The 18,493-nt window shown below is 44.3% G+C and overlaps 1 protein-coding gene across 8 annotated transcripts in view; it reads left to right on the top strand.

The window, feature by feature from the left end:
- The first annotated feature begins 354 nt into the window (after nt 1-354).
- nudt12 (nudix (nucleoside diphosphate linked moiety X)-type motif 12) overlaps nt 355-18,493 on the top strand; it is a 64,859-nt gene continuing 46,720 nt past the window's right edge. For 6 of the 8 annotated variants that reach the window (XR_005461626.1, XR_005461627.1, XM_038805149.1 and 3 more), the window contains exons 1-4: nt 367-468; nt 6,899-7,120; nt 8,375-8,964; nt 15,288-15,455. Coding sequence is in view for 6 of the 8 variants with exons in the window: in XM_038805149.1 (XP_038661077.1) it covers nt 6,915-7,120; nt 8,375-8,964; nt 15,288-15,455 (964 nt within the window). In the remaining 2 variants the exon portion in view is untranslated. Of the gene's footprint in view, nt 469-6,898; nt 7,121-8,374; nt 8,965-15,287; nt 15,456-18,493 lie in introns of all 8 variants that reach the window. The other 2 variants (XM_038805150.1, XM_038805155.1) reach the window with 2 other exon arrangements.

Here is an 18,493-nt window from a genome sequence, read left to right on the forward strand (position 1 = left end):
TGTATTCCATAAAGGTTTCCCTGTCGAGCACTGTGTACATTATGGACTAAGATTGTCCTCAAACTCTCCAGGGGCAACGCCTAGGGACAGCCGCGAATGTAAATGCGTCGAACTGTGGGTGATTTGTTCAATGAGGTTAACTTTCAGTTTTCCTCAGTGTGCAATCCGGAGGTAGCCTTCCAGCAGCATGAGGAAATTCAAGAGCAGGAACTACAACTCCCGCAATGCAATGTCAAATGAGGCCGGGTGACTTTCGGGTCGTAAATGATTAAATTTCAGAACTTCACTGATTTCTGACTTTAATAGGAACGAAGCTCGGTACTCCAAGAAACGCAGGTTTGGCACATTTCAGCCGTGAGCCCCCACCCCTCCTGTCAGTGTGAGCTGTTACCAGGGAAGGGGAAGCTGCAGCTTTCTCACTGAGACACTGACCGCTCCCAGCCTGACTTGTCCGGCTCGCTTCTCGCTGTAAGTTTGCGCGCTTCCCTCCTGTTTGCAGCCGTGACCTTTAAACATCGGCTCGGTACCGGGGAATGTGTCCCATTCGCCCAGTGCCCGCTGTCCGCTCATTCTAGCCAGTCATTTATTTGCTGTTTAGAAGGGCATCTGAGTGGTATCATCTCGGGCAAAGAAATAAGAATATACCCTTATTTTTACTTTGATTTGCAGTCCGGGCAGTTTCCCCATTTTATCAGGGGGAGAGTTTTGGGAGTTGCAGTGATGTTGCCGGAGCAGAAACATCGTGACCTGGAAGGTGTAAACTCAGTTTCCCTCGCCGCAGATAACAAACTCCAGGCTGCTGAATCAATGCAGAGGAGACAAGCTGGTCACGCAAAAGCCAAATATCTCACTCCTACAATCCAGAATCCTTACAGTGCAGAAGGAGTTAGGCCCATGGAGTCTGTACCAGCCCCCTGCCCTATCCCCGTAACCCCACCTAACCTTTGGACACCGAGGGGCAATTTAGCATGGCCAATCCACCTAACCCGCACATTTTTGGACTGTGGGAGGAAACCAGAACATCTGGTGTAAACCCACACACACCGGGAGAGTGTGCAAACAATCACTGTGGAACTCTTTGCTGCAGGAGACTGGAGACCAACTCACTGAGTGTCTTTAAGATAGTGATGGATAGGAAGGCACAAGGGGCAGTGTACGAACATGGTGAAAAGGCGAGTAGGATGCTGGCTCATCAGCTCCGTAAGCGGGATGCGGCTAAGGAGATTGCTGGAGTGAGAGACAAGAGTGGGAATGTGGTGCGGAAGGGGGTAGAGGTGAATGAGGTCTTCAAGGACTTTTACGGGGAACTGTACCAGTCGGAGCCAACGGGGGAGAGGAGGGGAATAGAGAGGTTCCTTGACAGGCTTTCTTTCCCGAAGGTGCAGGAGGAGAAGGTGGAGGGGCTGGATGCGCCGATTGAGCTGGAGGAGCTAGTTAAGGGGATCAGGCAGATGCAGTCAGGGAAGGCACCGGGGCCGGATGGGTTCCCGGTGGGATTTTATAAAAAGTTTGTGGACCTAGTGGGCCCCTTGCTGGTGCGGACACTCAACGAAGCGTGGGAAGGGGGGACTTTGCCCCCGACGATGTCACGGGCGCTGATCTCGTTAATTTTAAAGAAGGACAAGGACCCCCAGCAGTGTGGGTCATACAGGCCCATATCTCTCCTCAACGTGGATGCTAAGGTGCTGGCAAAAATCCTGGCCACCAGGATAGAGGACTGTGTGCCAGGGGTTGTGCATGAGGACCAGACAGGTTTTGTGAAGGGAAGGCAGCTGAACACGAATGTGCGGAGATTGCTGAATGTCACTATGATGCCGGCGATTGAGGGGGAGGCAGAGATAGTGGTGGCGCTGGATGCAGAGAAGGCCTTCGATAGAGTGGAGTGGGGGTACCTATGGGAGGTGTTGGGGAGGTTTGGATTTGGTGAAGGGTTCATTAGATGGGTAAGGCTGTTATATGAGGCCCCGATGGCATGCGTGGCTACGAATAGGAGGAGGTCGGAGTACTTCCGGCTTTACCGAGGGACCAGGCAGGGTTGCCCCTTGTCCCCCTTGTTGTTTGCACTGGCAATCGAGCCGCTGGCGATGGCATTGAGAGATTCAGAGAGGTGGAGAGGCTTGGTGCGAGGTGGAGAGGAACATTTATTGGCGGGAGGTTTGCGGGCCTGGGGGAACTGGAAGATAAATTTGGCCTTCCCCAGGGGAACATGTTCAGATACCTGCAGGTAAAGGCGTTTGCTAGGCGGCAGGTAGAGGGATTCCCTTTGCTGCCCTCGCAGGGGACGATGGACAGAGTGCTTTCGGGGGTGTGGGTAGGAGAGGGGAAGGTGTCTGACATCTATAAGGTAATGCAGGAGGTTGAGAAGTCGTCAGTGGAGGAGCTGAAGGCTAAATGGGAGGAGGAACTCGGGGAGCAGATAGAGGATGGGACTTGGGCGGAGGCCTTGGAGAGAGTCAACTCCTCCTCCTCATGTGCGAGGCTTAGTCTCATCCAATTTAAGGTGCTGCACCGGGCCCATATGTCCGGGACTAGGATGAGTAGGTTCTTCGGGGGTGAGGACAGGTGCACCAGATGTTCGGGGAGTCCTGCGAACCACGCCCATATGTTCTGGGCATGCCCAGCACTGGAAGAATTCTGGAAGGGGGTGGCGGGGACGGTGTCGAGGGTGGTTGGATCCAGGGTCAAACCAGGGTGGGGACTCGCGATTTTTGGGGTTGGGGTGGAGCCGGGAGTGCAGGAGGCGAAAGAGGCCGGTGTCCTGGCCTTTGTGTCCCTAGTAGCCCGTCGAAGGATTCTGTTACAATGGAAGGATGCAAGGCCCCCAAGCGTGGAGACCTGGATCAGTGACATGGCGGGATTTATAAAATTGGAAAAGGTCAAATTTGCCCTGAGAGGATCAATACAAGGGTTCTATAAACGATGGCAGCCTTTTCTGGACTTCCTGGCTCAGAGATAGGTAACTGGGTCAATAGCAGCAGCAACCCGGGGGGGGGGGGGGGGGGGGGGGTTGCATTATTGTAGTGTTTATTCTGTAACTGTATAGTGTGTTAATTTGCGTTGTTGTTAAAATGCTGGGTTGTTCATGGGGATGGGGCGAATGTATATGATTGTTAATATTATTGTTATTTTCGGTATTTTACTAAGGTGCGTTATTGTTGTATAAAATCAAAATTTCTCAATAAAAATTATTTTTAAAAAAAAGATAGTGATGGATAGGTTCTTGATTTTAATTGGGGGATTAGGGGTTATGGGTAGAAGGCAGGAGAATAGGGATGAGAAACATAGCCATGATTGAATGGCAGAGCAGACTGGATGGACCGAATGGCCTAATTCTGCTCCTCAATCTTATGGTCACCGAAGGTTGGAATTGAACCCAAGATTATGTCGCTGTGAGGCAGTAGTGCTAACCACTCAGCCGCCCTGCTGCAATGAAGGATATAGGGGGTGGGGGTGTTGTTATGCTGTTCGGATAACACAGGCTGCTACTTGATGCAGTCTTAATTAAAGGATGCTCCAGACTCTGAAATGAGTTCAACGTGTTTATTGAACTATTAACACAGTTCTGAAATGACTCTCTGCTAATCTAACTGTAGTAACTCAGTCTAACTGTACCAGCTTCCTCAAAGCCACGTGCTGGAGTGTGATGCTGCTGATCAACCCTGTCTAACTCTCTAGATGTCTGTCTGTGGAAAGAGGCAGGGTGTGAGTGCCTCATCCCTTTTATAGTGTTAATGTCATGCCCCCTTGTGGTGATGCCACCTCTGAGTGTCCTGACTGCCCATTGGTTGTGTCCTATTCTTAGCTTAGTGCTCATTGGTTGCATGTTTGCATATCATGGGGGGGGGGGGGGGGGGGTTTCAAGAAAGAGATGAATTTTATTAGGAGCAAAATGTTTATATATATATATATATGTTGTAAGGGCATTTTCTTCCATGACAAATCAAAGGGCAAATCGGTTACTCAGTTTTTTATCCCACACCATTTCACACATTGATTTTGTTTAGCTTTCTAGCAAGCAGCTTTTATGCTTCAGCAGAAGGGTAATAAACCCTCTTCACCCATCCCCACTCTGCACAAGGGAGTAAATAGACTTCAAGTCAACGGATGATTTACTGCACACAATAAAGTCCAAATGTTGGATTCTGCAGTAAAACCTGACAAATCTGAGCAGGGCAGACAGCATCTGTGAAGGAATTAAAGCTGGATTAGCATATCAGATGCAAGACCTTTCATCAGTACTAGAAGATGTTACAGATAAACAGCTTATAAAGAGAAACAAAACGAAGGAACTGCGAAGTGAGGCAAATAAGCACATCCATAAAAAATCTGTAAAATTATTAGGTTAAAAACGGGGTGATTAAATGGCAGATGTGATAAAAAGATAAAAGGAGACACAATGAGGAAAAGTACAAAAATAAAAGATATATAACAGATGCAGAAGTGGTGAGAAGCTTGTGAAGTCCAGCAGATTCTAGTGGCCCAGGGACATAGCAAAATAAAAATGCAGGTAAGCACCAAAGGTGCAAATCATCCTGCTGACTTTGTGCCCATCCCCATACACCAACCCACAACCTCCTCCATACACAATCCTACATTAACAGTCCCTATTGGCCAAGACAAAATGGAAGCTGGGGTTAAAATCATAACTTGTTCATTTTAATGCTGGAGGACAGCAAAAAGAACAAGGTTCTCCTCCTCAAGCTTCAAGGTGCAAGGAGGGAGTTCGGAGTGACAGATAATTAAAGTGACCAGTGACTCTGCTCTTGCAGATGAAACAGATGTTTGGCTTTCGTTTGTGTCTCCAGTGTGGATGAGTCCACACTATGAGCAGTGAATACAGTGTACAATGTTGAAAGAAGTACAAGTAAATCACTGTCTCATCCAGAAGAATATTTGAGGTAATTTGCTATTCATGAGAGCAGCGGCAAGCCACGGGTGATAAAGTAGTAAGAAAATTGCATGAACCTATCACACAAGGTCATTGTGAAATCTCTGTTCCCCCAAGCTTTTTGTTTGTAAAACTGACTTTTAAAATTGTACATGGCCAAACCTTCCGAGGAGTGGTGATCACCATTGGATTGCCACTCTACTACTTTTGCAATAAGATGGAGCTCCGCACTTCTGGCCTGGATGTCTGAAAATGTTCCCTTCAACGCATACCTGTTCTCAGAGTCCTTCGGTGCAGTGCAGGATCATTGTGGGAAGCTAAGCCATCCCCTGTTGCTATGGCACATGTTGCCATATTAGTGAGGTAAGTGGGTAGGATAGTGAGGTAGAGTCAGGTGGTAATCGGAGAGGCAGGGGAGTTAGCTGTATATTACTTAGGAACCCTCCAAAATGTTTTGACTCTAACTAGGGAGTTTTCCATGGACAGCTGAAACTTCCCGGGCAATTCCTGCAGAGTCCTTGTATTGAGACTTCAGAAAAGTTACTTAGTGCATCCTCTTGGAATACATCCAGTTCCCAATCATCCAGAGATCAGAAGATCAGGCTCTATTCATTATCCATATGGAGAGTATTTATTTTTGAGTCATTTCTTACTTCCTTTATCATATTGATCTTTAATGGATGGTATCTATGTATTTTTAGTAAAACTTTTGATGGGAAAAATAAATAGCAGGAGTGTACCATATGGCCTGCTGAGCCTGCTCATCATTCAATGCGATCATAGAATCCCTACAGTGCAGAAGGAGGCCTTTCGGCACATCGAGTCTGCACTGACACTCTGAAAGAACACCCTACCTAGGCCCCACTCTATTCCTGTCACCAAGTAACCTCACCTGACCTTTTGGACACTAAGGGGCAATTTAGCATGGTCATTCCACCTAACCTGCACATCTTTGGACTGTGGGAGGAACCGGAACACCCGGAGGAACCCCACGGAGACACGGGGAGAATGTGCAAACTCCACACAGACAGTGACCTGAGGTCATAATCAAACCCGGATGCCTGGTTCTGTGAGGCAGCAGTGCTGACCATTATGCTACTGTGCTGCCCCAGACTAATCTTGGGCTTCAACTCCATCTTCCCGTCGACCCCTAATATCCCTTAATTTTCATACAGACCAAAAATTTGTCTATAGTCTTAAATGTACTCAAAGATGGAGCATCCACATCCCTCATGGATAGAGAATTCCAAACATTCATGACCCTTTAAGTGAAGTAATTGTACCTTATCTCAGACCTACATGATTGAACCCTTATGCTGAGACTGTGTCCCACTATTTTACGCTCCCAGAATTGCAGTGGCAATCTCATTGCACCTACCCTGTAAGCCCTCTCAGAATTTTGTAGGTTTCAGTGACATTGGCTCTTATTCTTCCAAAGTAAAATAAATTCACCATAGTCCCAGATGGCCATAGGCTGCTTTCCCTTTTGAGGGGGAGAATTGCCTGGTGGTGATTTAACCTGAGGGTCACCACACATCAGGCAAGAGGCAAGGTTGAGAAGTTGGGCCTTCATGAATAACCTCAGCCTGCAGAGGAATTGAACCCGTTCTGCTGGCAAAAGCACCCATTAAGGAATATTACTGAAATAAAAACTGAAAATTCTGGAAATGCACAACTGGCCAGTCATTGTTTCAGAGAAAGGGTGGGTAATATTGTTTTGTGTGTGACCTATCATCAGAGCTAGAAATGTATAGCTCTGATGAAAGAATTCACCTGAAAAATCCTGGCCTATCTTTGTGTTTCTCATATTTTCAGTTTTTAAATCATGTTTCTAATATTTGTTTAAATTTTTTATAAAGAGTTATTTCTGTTCAGCACTAAAAGAAATTGGTAGCCTTTGGATTTTTTAAGTATTTACAAATCCCACATCCTTCACATTCATTGCTCAAATGCCACAGTCTACACTTTCCACATTGAAAATAATTTACTCATTATATATATGTTTGCCAGTTTAGGCAAAGCAAGGATGGCAGAAGCTGAAAACAATCCTGAGAAAGAAATGGTCAAACAGTTCCATGAGAATGCAGCTAAAGGAGATGCAGCAAAATTGTCGACTCTGCTAAACTATTCCACCTTTCTTGTGGATGAAGTGGATGAAAAAGGCTGGACTGCTTTGATGTACGCTAGCAGGAATGGACATTCCCAGGTTGCTCAGCTGCTTCTTGAAAAGGGGTAAAAAAGCAGAATTTAATGAATAGGTTGAGTTATCTGTCAGAACTATAGCTGTGAACAATGCAGCTGTCTTGCTGGCTCAGGTTAGATGAAATTAATCAGGTTTCCAGGAACTTTGGGGTTCATGATCTTTCTGAGCTTAAACAGTAAAAAAAAATGTATATTTAGAAAGTTACAAATAATTGGGTATGTACTTTTGAAAATATAATTAAATAAGCACCTAGTCATTTGTTAGTTTGTGATTCAGATCAGGAACTTAAATAAAGTTCTGCTTGGCATTCCAGCCTGTTTCTACAGCCTCGTGCTTTGGGGATATTGCTGCACAGCCTTCAGTTGAGTCTATGAATGCAAACGTCTGCATTATAGAGTTTAGAATGGGCAATTTGCTGCTGTTCTATGCATTGGTGCCATTTCTTTTCTTTAAAGTATAGTATTTTTATTCTCCTTTTTCACATTTTCTCCCAAATTTACAACCAACCAACAATAAACAATAATCAGCAATGAATGCAATGTCAATCCCCATATCAATAACAACAATCCTGCCTCCCACCAAACCCCCAAACATTAGCCCGCATGATAACATAAACAAATGACAACAAGGAATCAGGAATCACCCATAGTCAACATTAACACATACAGTTCCCCTGACCCTTCCAGCTCCCCTCCCCCCGTAATGTTCGATGTAATCCAATTCGCGAAAGTGCACAATGAATAACGCCCATGAATTGTAGAACCCCTCCATCCTTCCCCTCAGTTCAAATTTGACCTTCTCAAGCATCAGGTCCCCCCGCTGCGCCAGGGCACAGGGTGGAGAGGTTGATCTTCACCCTAACAGGATCAGCCTTCGGGTGATCAATAAGGCGAAGGCTACAACATCTGCCCCTGCGCCCGTTTCCAACCCCAGCTAGTCCGACACCCCGAATATGGCCTCCCGAGGTCCCAGGTCCAGTTTCACGTGCGCCACTTTAGAGATTACTTTACCCTAAAAACCTTCCAGTAATCCTCCAGCTTTGGACAGGACCAAAACATATGAATGTGGCCAAATCAGTGTAATATCGTCCAGGTTAAAACATTTCAGCAACGATCAACAAAGACCGACTATGTCGCCTGTTTTAACCACCATGGCAGCATCAATTTAGTTCACAGCTAGTTTGTAAACTTTTGGAAAAAAACATGGTTTAAAAACAACGGTCAGATTCCTGAGTGTGCAAAGCCTAATTTCGTACATGGTGCGCTTTTTTTGTTTTCTTCCAGGTGCAACACGTCGTTTTCAAATAATTCAGGACAAACAGCTCTAGATATTGCAAAATTCTGGGGGCACAAGAATGTTGCTGGTTTGTTGGCAAATCCTAAACCTGGTGCTCGGTCAAGAATGTGGTCTGACAGCCCAGAAGAAAGTGAGAATTATTTCAGCAGAACTTTGCTCAATAGGCTGAGTGAAAAAAGAAGCAACTCTGACTGGTTAAAGGACAAGGAGCTTCAACCAACCACTGTCTACATTTTGTTTTCCAATTTAAATCCATTGGTTACTTCAGCAAAATGTGAAGATTCCAGAAAAGCTGGCATCCACCTCTGCAGATTGCAGTACGAGGACGTAGAGCAGACCTTGACCAAATCAGAATTCACTTCTATTTTCCTCGGAGCAGAGCTGCAGAGAAACCATTCTGGATCTTGTGTTAAATTGGGAGAAGGAGGTGCCTTCGCCGAAGATGATGGACTTGTTGCTTGGTTTGCGATAAATGCAGATTTTGTTGCTATAGAAAAATTTAAGGTTAAATACCCAGATTGTCGCTTTCTCCAGCCACTCATCCCACATATATTGAATTTAAATAAAGAGGAAGCCGGTGAGTATTCACGTATTTCATAACTGAATTAAAGTCTGGATGCATGGAAGTAAATAGAAAAACCTATTCAGCCAATTGCTTTACCTGCATTTTCAGACATAAAATTACTGCAAAAACCTCAGTTAAAAACAATAAAGGCAGGGAATAAGGAAAGTGCATGAACTCAATCCTTTCAATCTCCCGAAGATAGGTTCTGCAAAATTTCTCACTGACGCTCCCCAGAGTAAATTTGAAACTTGAATTCTCTGTAATGTATTAAGCAGTTGCCTTCCTTGATATGATATTGCACTGGCCCAAATCATCAATAACTCAATTGATTATCTTTTCTTTTTTTATTCTTAACCATCAATTTCACTCCTAAACAGATCTTTATAGAGTCATAGAGGTTCACAACATAAAAACAGGCCCTTTTGGCCCAACTTGTCCATGCCGCCCAGTTTTACTACTAACCTAATCCAAATTGCCCACAATTGGCCCATATCCCTCTATACCCATCTTTCCCATATAACTGTCCAAATGCTGTTTAAAAGACAAAATTGTACCCACCTCTACTACTGCCTCTGGCAGCTTGTTCCAGACACTCACCACCCTCTGTGAACGTATTTATGAATACAGCATTAACTATAGTAACTAGGAGTCTAATCCGTCACTTACAGAATCATAGAATGGTTACAGCACAGAACGAGGCCATTTGACCTGTCTATGTCCATGCCACCTGTCTGCGAGAGGCAGTGGCATAGTGGTATTGTAATTGGACTAGTAACCCAGAGACCCAGGGTATTGCTCTGTAGACATGGGTTCGAATCTCACCAGGACAGATGGTGGAATTTGAATTCAATACAAATCTGGAATTAAAAGTCTTAATGATGGCCATGAAACCATTGTCGATTGTTGTAAAAACCCATCTGGTTCATTAATGTCCTTTAGAGAAGGAAATCTGTCATCCTTACCTTGTCTGGCCTATATGTGACTCGAGACCCACAACAATGTGGTTGACTCTTAAATGCCCTCAGGGGTGGGCAATAAATGCTGACCCAGCCAGCGTCGCCCACATCCCATGAACGAATAAAAAAAAACTCAGCCAGAGTTTCCTCGGAGCCCTGCCAACTTTTTACCATTAGATAATTCTCCAATTCCTTTTTGAAAGGTACAATTGAATCTGCCTCCTTTGCAATCTCAGGTAGGACATTCCAGGCCCTAACCACTACTGCATAAAAACAGTTTTCCCCTTGTTGCCTCTGGTTCTTTTGCAAATATTTTAAATTGGTGTCCTCTGGTTCTCAACCATTCTAACAATGGGAACAGTTTCTCCCTATCAGCTCTGTCCAGACCTCACATGATTTTGAACACCTCTCACTATACAAAACTCAGGACTCTCCTCATCTGGAAACTTTTAAAGATATGTTCACTTTATTCTTATGTCCCCCAGTTCTACATTCACAGTCCAAATGCAATGATTTTTCAATCTGTGTAATCCCTTTTAACATTTGAAAAACCTGGTCCATATTTCCTTTTCACTAATGAAAACCAATTCAGTTCCACAACACATGATTGTTATGGGATAAAGATGGCTTCAATAAGAGGGATCAAGAACACTCATGGAAACATTTTACATTCATAGTTTGAAGTTGTCCATTAACATAGCGATTTTATAGCCGTATTCAATCCACCGCCCTTGTAAATTATTAATAATATTATACTTAGAACATATAAATGTTGAAGGCCTTCTTTTGAAGATTAGTTTTATGGCTTAAGTTCAGTCTTATCCAATTCTTGATTCGTGACAGTTTCCTTTACTAGGAATCTGCCCAGTGTTCAGTGCTTCAATCTTGCGTGTTCTTTAGGTTTGCCAAACTCACTCTGCTTAAATGCATTTTGGCACCCATATGTTTAAAATGTGTAGCATATTGAGGTTGTAGGTAGTAGAATCAATAATGCAGGAATGTTTTAGAATTGAAAATAAGTAACACTGCATTCTCACACCATTTCCCAGATCTCCCATGGTACTGGGGCAATTATAATCAGCTCCCAATCATGAATAGAGCGAAAAGAAATATCAGGCACAATGCAAAATGGGAAACCAAATTACTGTGAGCTCATTTCACTCTACTAGCCATCAATGTTCTATTTCCGGACACTTTATACCTTTCCTTGGATATTTACATTATTAAGAAAGTGAGATTCTGATTTAAAAGCTTTTGTTATGACCAAGGGAATCATATAAAAGCATATCAAAAGAAATACGCTGGAAACACCCAGGCAGCAGTTTTTCTTTATTCCTTCACAGGGATGTGAGCGTCGCTGACTAGACCAGCATTTTCGTGCCTGTAATTGCCCTTGAGTAGGGCGATGAGTCACTTTCTTGAACTGCTGCAGCCCATGTGGTGTAGTCAAACTCACAATGGAGAGAGTTCCAGGATTTTGACCCAGCGACAGTGAAAGAACGGCGATATAGTTTCAAGTCAGGATGGTCTGTGGCTTGGATGGGAACTTGCAGGTGGTGTGTTGGAAGGTGCTGTCGAAGGAACCTTGGTGAGTTGCTGCAATGCACCTTATAAATGGTACTGCTGCCACTGTGTGTTGGTGCTGGAGGCATTGGATGTTGAAGATGGTGGAGGGGGTGTTAATCAAGCAGGCTGCTTTGCCCTGGATGATGTTAAGCTTCTTGAGTGTTGTTGGAGCTACGTCATCCAAACGAGTGAAGAGCATTCAATCACACCCATGACTTGTGCCTTGTAGATTGTAGACAGGCTTTGAGAAGTCAGGAGATGACTTACTCTCTGCAGAATTCACAGCCCCTGACCTTAATAACCACTATTAGTGTCACAACTAGGCTATATTAACAGTGCAATGAAGTTACTGTGAAAATCCCCTAGTCACCACATTCCGGCACCTGTTCGGGTACACTGGGGGAGAATTTAGAATCTCCAATTCAATAACAGCACGTCTTTCAGGACATTTGGGAGGAAACCAGAACACCCGGAGGAAACCCACGCAGACACAGGGAGAACATGCAGACACCGCAGACAGTGACCCAAGCTGGGAATCCAACCCGGGTCACTGGCGCTGTGAAGAAGCAGTGCTAACCACTCTGCTACCGTGCCACCCTGCTCTTGTAGCTACAGTATTTATATCAATTACCCAGTTCAATTTCTAGTCAATGGTTGCCCCAGAATGTTGATAGTGGGCTATTCAGCAATGGTAATGCCATTGAATGTTAAGGGAAGATGGTTGGATTCTCTCTTGTCGGAGGTGGTCAGTGCCTGGCACGTATGTGCGACAAATATTACTTGTCACTTAATAGACAAGACCTTAAAATTGCCCAGGTCTTTCTGCATAAGGGAAAGGTTGCTTCAGTGTCTGAGGAGTCACAAATTGTGTTGAACGTTGTGCAATCAGCGAACATCCCCACATCTGATCGTATTGATGAAGGGACTGAAGATGGGCCTAGGACACTACCCTGACGTCTGCAGCTGGGATGTCCCAAGACTGAGATGACTAATCTCCAACAACCACAGCAATCTTCCTTTGAGCCAGTTTTGACTCTTAGGAACAATTTAGCATGGTCAATCCACCTAACCTGCTCATCCTTGGACTGTGCTCATATTGAATCATAGAATTTACAGTCCAGAAGGAGGCCATTAAGCCCATTGACTCTACACTAGCCCTTGGAAAGAGCACCCTACCTAAGCCCACAACTCCATCCACCCTATCCTCGTAACCTAGTAACCCCACCTAACCTTTTTGGACACTAAGGGCAATTTATCATGTCCTGCACTTTTTTGGACTGTGGGAGGAAACCGGCGCACCCGGAGGAAACCCACGCAGACACGGGGAGAACGTGCAGACTCTGCACAGAGAGTGACCCAAGCTGGGAATCGAACCTGGGACCCTGGAGCTGCGAAGCAACTGTGCTTACTGAGTCAATGAAAAGTGCGGGAAGTGCAGGTTAGGTGGATTGGCCATGCTAAATTGCCCCTTAGTACACGTTAGGTTACGGGGTGGGGTGGATGGGGGAGTGGACCTGAGTGGATTGTTCTTTCGGAAGGTTGGTGCATATTGGATGGGCGAAATGGCCTCCTTCTGCACTTTAGAGATTCTATCACATGGTGTGATGGTAGAGTGGGGGATATGGTGAGGTTACAGATTCTGGGTATATATGGTTCTGCTGCTGATGATGGCCCAAGGCGCATGACGGTTGTCCAGTTTTGAATTGCTGTATCTGTTCAAAATCCATCCCACTTAGCTTGCTGGTAGTGCCACACAACAAAATGGAGGGCATCCTCAATGTGAAGACAGGACTTCATCTCCAAGAGGACTGTGTGGTAGTCACTCCTACCAATAATGTCATGGACAGATGCATCTGTGACAGGTACATTGGTGAGGATGCGGTCTAATACGTTTTTCCTTCTTTTTGGTTCCTTCTCCACCTGCTGGAGACCCAGTGTAGCAGTTATGCCCTTTAGCACTCAAACAACTTGGTCAGTAGTGGTGCTACCGAGCCAGTCTAGATGATGAACATTAAGTCCCCACCCACGGTACATTCTGTGCCTTGGACCCCCTCTTTGCTTCCTCTAAGTGGTGTTCAACATGGAGGAGTACTTATTCATCAGCTGAGGTGAGAAGGGGTGAGTGCTCATGTTTGACCTGATGCCATGAGACTTCATGGAATTCAGAGTCAATGTTGAGGATTCCCGGGGCAACTTCCTCCTGACTGTATCCCACTGTGCTGCTACTTCCGGTGGGTCTGACCTGCTGGTTGACATCAGGGATGGTGATGTCTGGGACATTGTCTGTAAGGTATGATTCCGTGAGTATGACTAAGTCAGGCTGTTGCTTCACTAGTCTGTGGGACAACTCTGCTGAATTTGGCACAAGTCCCCAAATGCTCGTAAGAAGGACTATGTAGTGTCAACAGATCTGATTTCGCCATTGTCATTTCCAATGCTTAGGTTGATGCAAGGTGACACATCCACCAGTTTCATTCCTTTTCGAAGAAGTTGTAGCAGTTTGATGCAACTGAGTGGCTTATCAGGCCATCCCAGAGCGCATTTAAGAGTCAACCACGGAATAGTTTTTACGACAATTGACACTAATTTCATGGTCACCATTACTGAGATTTTTTTAAAATTCCATATTTATTAACTGAATTTAAATTCTGCCAGCTGCCATGATGGGATTCATATCTGTAACCTCGGAGCATTAGCCTTGACTTCTGGATTGCTAATCTGATGCCATTCACCCCATGCCCTTCCGTAGACAGTGAACAATAAAGTTAATGTTTCAAGTTGATAACTTTCGTCGAACCAGAAGATGTTGCACAATAACAATTACAAGTTTTTTAACTGGTACATAGCCAAGAAAAAGGCAGTAACGGTCTGGAGTTGAGGGAAGGACAGGAAAGGATAAGATGAGAGAAGTTGTGGCGGTGCAAGGCATGTAGAGGCAATAGTGAAAGACGTCTTGCATTTATATAGCACATTTTACTATCGCAAGTCATCCCAAAATGCTTTGCAGTTAATTAATACTCTGAAGTGTAGTCGTTGTTGTTGCAAAACATGGCAGCCAATTTGCGCACAGCAAGCTCCCACAAACAGCAATGCAAAAATGACCAGATAATCTGTTTCTAGTGATGTTTATTGGGGGATGGATTATGGCATGACACCAGGGATAACTCCCCTGGCCTTCTCTGAAATAGTGCCATGGAATCTTTTGTACTCACCTGGAAGAGCAGAAGATTTAATTCAAACGACAGTGCATCCACCTATACAGTAATCCCCAGTACCGCAGCAGAGTATTGGCCTTGATTTCTGTGCTGAAGTCATAAAATGGGACTGCAGCCAACAAACATCTGACTAAGAGAGTCGAAAGTGCTGCCTCTAAGCTGCCATTCTGACAAGATGAGAAATTAAAGGGGAAAAAATGTATCCAGAGGATGTGTGGATAGTACAGCAGAGTAGCAGAGGGGAAAGAAAGCATTGGAAATCTGGCAGAAAGGAAAAGACCAACAGGATAATGCTTAAAGTCCACCATCATCACTTCTGTCAGTTCATTATCTGACCTCCACCGAATCAAGGATACTTTTTTTCATGCCTTTTCCCCAGCTATGTACCCACTGGTTATCTATTCACCTGTATCATCTCTGAGTTCTGAAGAGAGATGTTTGACCTTAATAATGAACCCTCTGCTGCTCTTTCTGCAAGTGCTACCTGAGCTGATGAGTGGTTCTAATATTTGATGTGTTTACTTCAGATTTCACCTGTAATATTTTGCAAATTTTGTGTCTATATTTCTTGATGCAGGTTGTATGTATTTTCTTTTAGGTGTGGTGGCGCAGGCCAGGTCTGTCCTTGCCTGGCACAGTAGGTACATGTTCTGTCCTACCTGTGGAAGTCATACAAAAGTTCTAGATGGTGGTTATAAGAGGGCATGCTTGAAGGAAAACTGTCCGAGTCTCCAGGGTATTCATAATACTTGCTATCCACGTGTAGGTATGAGAAATTTGTGCAAAGCACACCTTCTTCTTATATTTGGTTTGCTAAGAGATTGTGCAATTTTGGTTTAGTTTACTGTCAGTTTGTAAATTTAATTTTGCACTGTAACAAACAATGAAATTGATCATTTCCAGAGCAGCACAGTAACTTAGCACATTGGGCAACGAGTGCTAGTCAGCGCAGAACAGGGGGTTAAAGGTTTTGTACTCTTTTTCTCACTTAACAAAGTTCCCAATCTCAGCAATGCTATAGGAGAGTCAAATAAAAGACATGTGGGCTTCAGTGATCCATTTCCTACACCTGGATCAGTGCAGCAGTGTCAAAAGCCTTTGAGCAGAACAGCCAAAACTATTGCTCAGCCAAGAAATATCAGGGTTTGATAGGGGAGCGAGTAACGTGATTTCATAGTAACCAAATGAAATACTAATGTTAGTTTTTATTCACATTCATGCTGATCATGAATAAACAGAGTGAAGTGCAGAAGATAACAGTTTCATTATGTCTTCAATTTGGCAGAAGTGCACAAAATCTTAGAGGAAGTGGAGCAATCTGTGTATTATGTACATGTTATGCCTGTTTGTCCAAGAAGTTATCACAATGTTGTGGATGTGGTAGATCGTGGGAATTCTGTGGGATCCAGTTGTTACATTGCTACCGACACAGTTACTCCTTCATGAATTAGGTTTGGAAGTCATTACACAGCAGAACTGGAACATGATTCAATGGCTTGACACTACACATTTTGATGCTGTATTTCTAATACTACAAATGCAAAGTCAGCACAATATTTTTGGTATACTGCAGGCTTCTGTTTTTCGCAAATGAAATTAAATTCATGTAAAGCAAAGGTAGATTGGGTTACGATTTGAATGGTACACATATTATTTTTTTCAATACATCTTTGTGCCAAAGACTTTCTTGTTTAAAAGTAACTAGAAATTAACCAAATTACATGATCATACAATTTTACGTCTCTTACTAAATATGTAACTAGCTCCACTGCAGGATGTTTTTTTAATTCATTGGCTGTGGGCGTCGCTGGCTGGGCCAGCATTTATTGCCCATCCTTAATTGCCCTTGAGGGGGCAGTTAAAAGTCAACCACATTTAGTGGGTCTGGACTGGAGTCACATATAGGCCAGACCAGGTAAGGATGGCAGATTTCCTTCCCTAAAGGGCATTAGTGAACAAGATTGTTTTTTACGGCAATGGTTTCATGGTCATCATTAGACTTCTAATTCCATAATTTTTTAATTGAATTCAAATATCACCATCTGCAGTGGCAGGATTCAAACTCGGGCCCCAAGAGCATTACCCTGGTTTTCTGGTTTACTAGTCAATACTACTATGCCACCGCCTCCTCATGTTACGTTGTAAGGGTCCAGCTTACCTCTGCACATTCCTCTCCCTTCAGAAATAGGTGTTGCAAAATCACAAATGCACTTTCCATGAACTTTTGTCCATTGAAAATGTATTGTTGGAAATTGTTGGCTGCTGGCTGCGGTTTGTGAAGGTGTGCTGAGTTGCAGGTGATATATCTGCCATTATTGAACATTTAAAAAATAGGTATCATAGAGGCAGGATATGAATCTTCCTTCACTACATTCCAATCTGGTGGATCTACTCAAGTACTGAGATTGCAGGAGGATATAGTTGGGTTCATGGAGTAGACAAATAAGCAGATAAAGTGTAATGAAGAGAACTGTGAAGCGTATTAAGGATAAAAGAACAATGAAAGAGTGCTGTAGCTTTATATGGTCAGAGGCTTAGGAAAACCTATACATAGAGTGAGTGACGCTAAAATGATTTTTAAAGGTTCAGTGTGGGTAGAAAAGGCCATTCACAAGAAAAAGCTGTTGGAATTCCTGGTTTTATATGAGTTAGAATTTTCTCTAGATATTGGGTTATGCTGTAGGTCGAATATTTCATACAATTCTGCACACCCCATTTTAGATGTACATACCTGTTTCAGCTAGAGGGGTGAAATTTAACATAGCAGCACCCTTTAATTAAGTGCCTATCAGGCAGTTAATGGGGCAGTCCCAGGTTTTCCCTGAGGTGGTAATCCTGCCCCTGACATCTGCAAGTCAATCAGTGGCCGACAGCTGTGCCTTGTTTGGCAGTGCCACCGAGAGGCATTGGCTGCTGCTGGGAATGCATCCACCTACCACAGGACCACCCAGGATTGTCAAGGGACCAAGGCCCAAGTGAGGGGGCATCATGGGGGAGGAAGGGGAGATGGGTAAGAAAGAAGGCAAAGGAGTGGCTGTTGGAGCCCCTCTCCCCATCCCCCACCTCTTCCTGCTGCAAGATTCCTTGATCAGACATGAGTGCCGGATAAAAAGGGACCAACCCCTACTAGCAGCAGGGGGATGAGGTATTAAGTGGGCATCAATTTCTCACATAAATACCTCAATCAGTGGTAGGGCAGGAAAACTGTCCATGAGCCTTCCCAAACCCCAGACAGTGGTGGGAAGGCAACAAGTTCCCACTTCACTCACCTGATTAAATGCTTTCCCTGTTGCCCAGAGAGGGCATAAGTTCTGCCCGTGGTCTCTCTTTTGTCCTGTTGTTTGATGTGTGACATACAATACTTGAAAGAGACAATTTCAAGCCTGATTTGTTTTGTGCTAATAAAGGAAAATGAAGAGATGTAGCACGTCTTCACATCTATTAGTTCTCACACGAACAAGTGAAATGACTATTCTTTGAGCAAACAATACAAATATTTTGCACCAGCAAAATCCCCAAAATAACAATGAGATGGGTGGCATTTGAGAGAGGAATGTTGTGAAAGCTCAAAGGTGAATTCAATTTTCCAACATGGTTGAGGAGAAAGTGGGTCAGAGAAAAAAAGTTTGGCATGTTACAGACTGGTCTCTGAGCCATGATATTCAGGGGGGGGGGAGGTGGTCAGAGGAAAAAAAGACAGCCATGTTACAGACTGGTCTCTGAGCCACGATGTTCGAAGGGGGGGGGGGGGGGGGTCAGAGAAGAAAAGGCTGCCATGTTACAGACTGGTCTCTGAGCCACGAT

This window comes from Scyliorhinus canicula, chromosome 8, assembly GCF_902713615.1.
Source record: "Scyliorhinus canicula chromosome 8, sScyCan1.1, whole genome shotgun sequence".
NCBI lineage: Eukaryota > Metazoa > Chordata > Chondrichthyes > Carcharhiniformes > Scyliorhinidae > Scyliorhinus > Scyliorhinus canicula.